The sequence below is a fragment of the Lathyrus oleraceus genome, chromosome 5 (assembly GCF_024323335.1).
Source record: "Lathyrus oleraceus cultivar Zhongwan6 chromosome 5, CAAS_Psat_ZW6_1.0, whole genome shotgun sequence".
NCBI classification, from domain to species: Eukaryota; Viridiplantae; Streptophyta; class Magnoliopsida; order Fabales; family Fabaceae; genus Lathyrus; species Lathyrus oleraceus.
Window position 1 is genome coordinate 471,286,762 of NC_066583.1, and position 2,568 is coordinate 471,289,329.

A 2,568-nucleotide genomic window follows, 5' to 3' on the forward strand; every position below is an offset into this window, starting at 1 on the left:
CCAAATTAAAAGATAATGCGATTCCACGGCATACCGAGTCCACGGTTTCAAGAAAAGAGGTAATATACAATTATATGACATATATTCATGGAAGTTGTTACATTCTTAATTTGATCTAACTATTTATATGACATGTAGCTTCAAGAAAATGAGGTTAGCAATGCCTCCACACAACAAAAAAAGGAGGTTAGCAACGCCTCCGCACGGGTAAAAAGTTCTGGTGCTAAGAAGACCGTAGCTAGGAAAAAAACTACCACCAAGTGTAGGTCGTGCCTCAGGACATTTCTAGAGATGACCGATATACCGACCGGAGGTGTTCGGACCCTACATATGGAGGTAGGGATTTTCGGCTTTGATTACGACCAAATGATTGGTAATGAAGACTTCATGCAAGTTTTTAGTCATGAAGAAATCGGCGTCAACGTTGTCAATACATATATTAGGTAAATCCGGTCTACTTTGTTTTATTAATTAAACAACTTATGTTAATGATGTTTACTTTATGTTAATCCGGTTTACTTTATGTTTCAAAAGAGGTGTTAATGATGTTTTTATATTAGGTTTTTGTATGACAAATTGATGCGCCCCAATGGTTTGGACGTGTCATTCGGATTCTTAGCACCCGCGACCGTCAACTTAGTTTTAATCTTAAATAGACCGGATACCGTGACGGAGTACGTTCTTCGGATCCTCATGGACAATAAAGATGCGGAGAAGTTGTTTTTTATACCGTTTAATACCGGGTTAGCATTTCATTCTAAATTCATCTATTATAATTATTTTCCAAGTTACCATCTAACATTTGCCTAATCATTACAGTGGACATTGGTTGTTGCTCGCAATCAATCCTATCCGAGAAATTGTGTATTATCTTGACTCGTTAGGAAATGATTGGACAACATACCCGGATATGAAGGTCCTAATTGACACGTAAGTGAGAATGTTCAAATTTTTTCTTAGTTTATGTGAATTGTTCTAATTGCTTCATTTTTATTTTATTAGCGTCCTACAAGCTTTTCGGGCCCAACGAGTTATCCAAACCTCAAGGAGGGGCGCCAACTCCATTACATGGATTAAAGTGGCGGTATATTTTTAATTACCACATTTTTTATTATATTAGTGATGACACTTGATAAAACTTAGGATTTATAATCCATATTTTTTTTTCATATGTAGTGTCCTCAACAACGTAATCAAATAGATTGCGGGTATTTCATGTTGAGGTTTATGCGAGATACTCTTGCTTTGGGCCAATTAAAGATTCCCACCGATGTATGTATTTCTAACTTATAAGTTATTTTTATATTTACACATATCTCATATAATTAAATAGTTGGAATTAATTCAAAATATGTTATATTATTCTGTAGTACTTTGAGGAATTCAAGTGTGCATTTTATACAAAGGATCAAGTGGACGAAATCAAAGAGGAGTGGTGTCAATTCATGTTAGAGCTCAATGTTTGTTCATAAATTTGTGTAATTAATGTGTACATTTGTAGTATATGTAATGACTTGTAAATGTGTACATAAATTTGTATATATTTTGATACATTTAAGGCAAAATTGGTTTGAATTGGTATATATATATATTTGTTAGCCAAAAATTGGTAGAAAAAAGGCCAAAATGGCATATATAAAATGTGATAATTGTCTGTCAAAATCTGGTTGAAAACAGGTAGAAATTCTGGTTTATAAACCTGGAAAAAATGTGGTTTAAAACAAAAGCTTCAAAAATTTTCGTATACCTTAGACAGCGCTTTTGTAAAAAGCGTTGTCTAAGGGGGGGATTAGAAAGCGCTTTAGGCAAAAGCGCTGTCTAAGGGGGGGGCTTAGACAGCGCTTTTTGAAAAGCGCTGTCTAAGGTATACCTAAAAAAATTAAAATAGGAGGGTCTTAGAAAGCGCTTTTGGCCAAAGCGCTGTCTAAGGGGTGGGGCTTAGACAGCGCTTTTCAAAAGCGCTGTCTAAGGTATACCTAAAAAATTTAAAATAAGAGGGTCTTATAAAGCGCTTTTGGCCAAAGCGCTGTCTAAGGGGGGGGGGCTTAGACAGCGCTTTTAAGATTTAAAAAAGCGCTGTCTAAACCTTTAGCAGCGGAGGTTTAGACAGCGCTTTAAAGCGCTGTCTAAGGCTAAAAAAAGCGCTGTCTAAGGTCTTGTTTGTTGTAGTGAAGTAATGGATATCCACATGTCCTATAGCTGCTTGTTAGGAAGGCCATGGGTCCATGAAGCTAGAGCTGTAACGTCTACTCTGCACCAAAAATTGAAATTTGGGAAGAATGTCAAGCTTGTCATCGTGGGTGGAAAGAAAAAGTTTTTGGTGAGCGATCTGTCGTCTTTTTCATATGTGAAAGCTGAGTAGGAGGTTGGAACTCCGTTCCAAGCTCTATTGATTGCTGAAATGAAGAAAACTAGGGCACCCATGTCCTATTTCAAAGATGTGCAGAAAATTATTGAAGATGGCAGTTCAGATCAGTGGGCCCGTATGGTAGAGGTCGTCGAGAACAAGAATAGAGCCTGGTTGGGATTCTAGCATGGGTCGTCTAAAGTCAAAACTAAAGATATGCA

General features: G+C 36.9%; 1 protein-coding gene across 1 annotated transcript; it reads left to right on the forward strand.

Moving 5' to 3' along the window:
- Window positions 1-283: 283 nt before the first annotated feature.
- Window positions 284-2,362, forward strand: LOC127081386 (uncharacterized). The gene is made up of 5 exons (XM_051021647.1): window positions 284-443; window positions 561-743; window positions 820-930; window positions 1,003-1,052; window positions 2,211-2,362. Exons 1-5 carry the CDS (start codon window positions 292-294, stop codon window positions 2,360-2,362), a joined length of 648 nt encoding a protein of 215 aa, XP_050877604.1. The 5' UTR covers window positions 284-291.
- The last annotated feature ends 206 nt before the right edge of the window (window positions 2,363-2,568 follow it).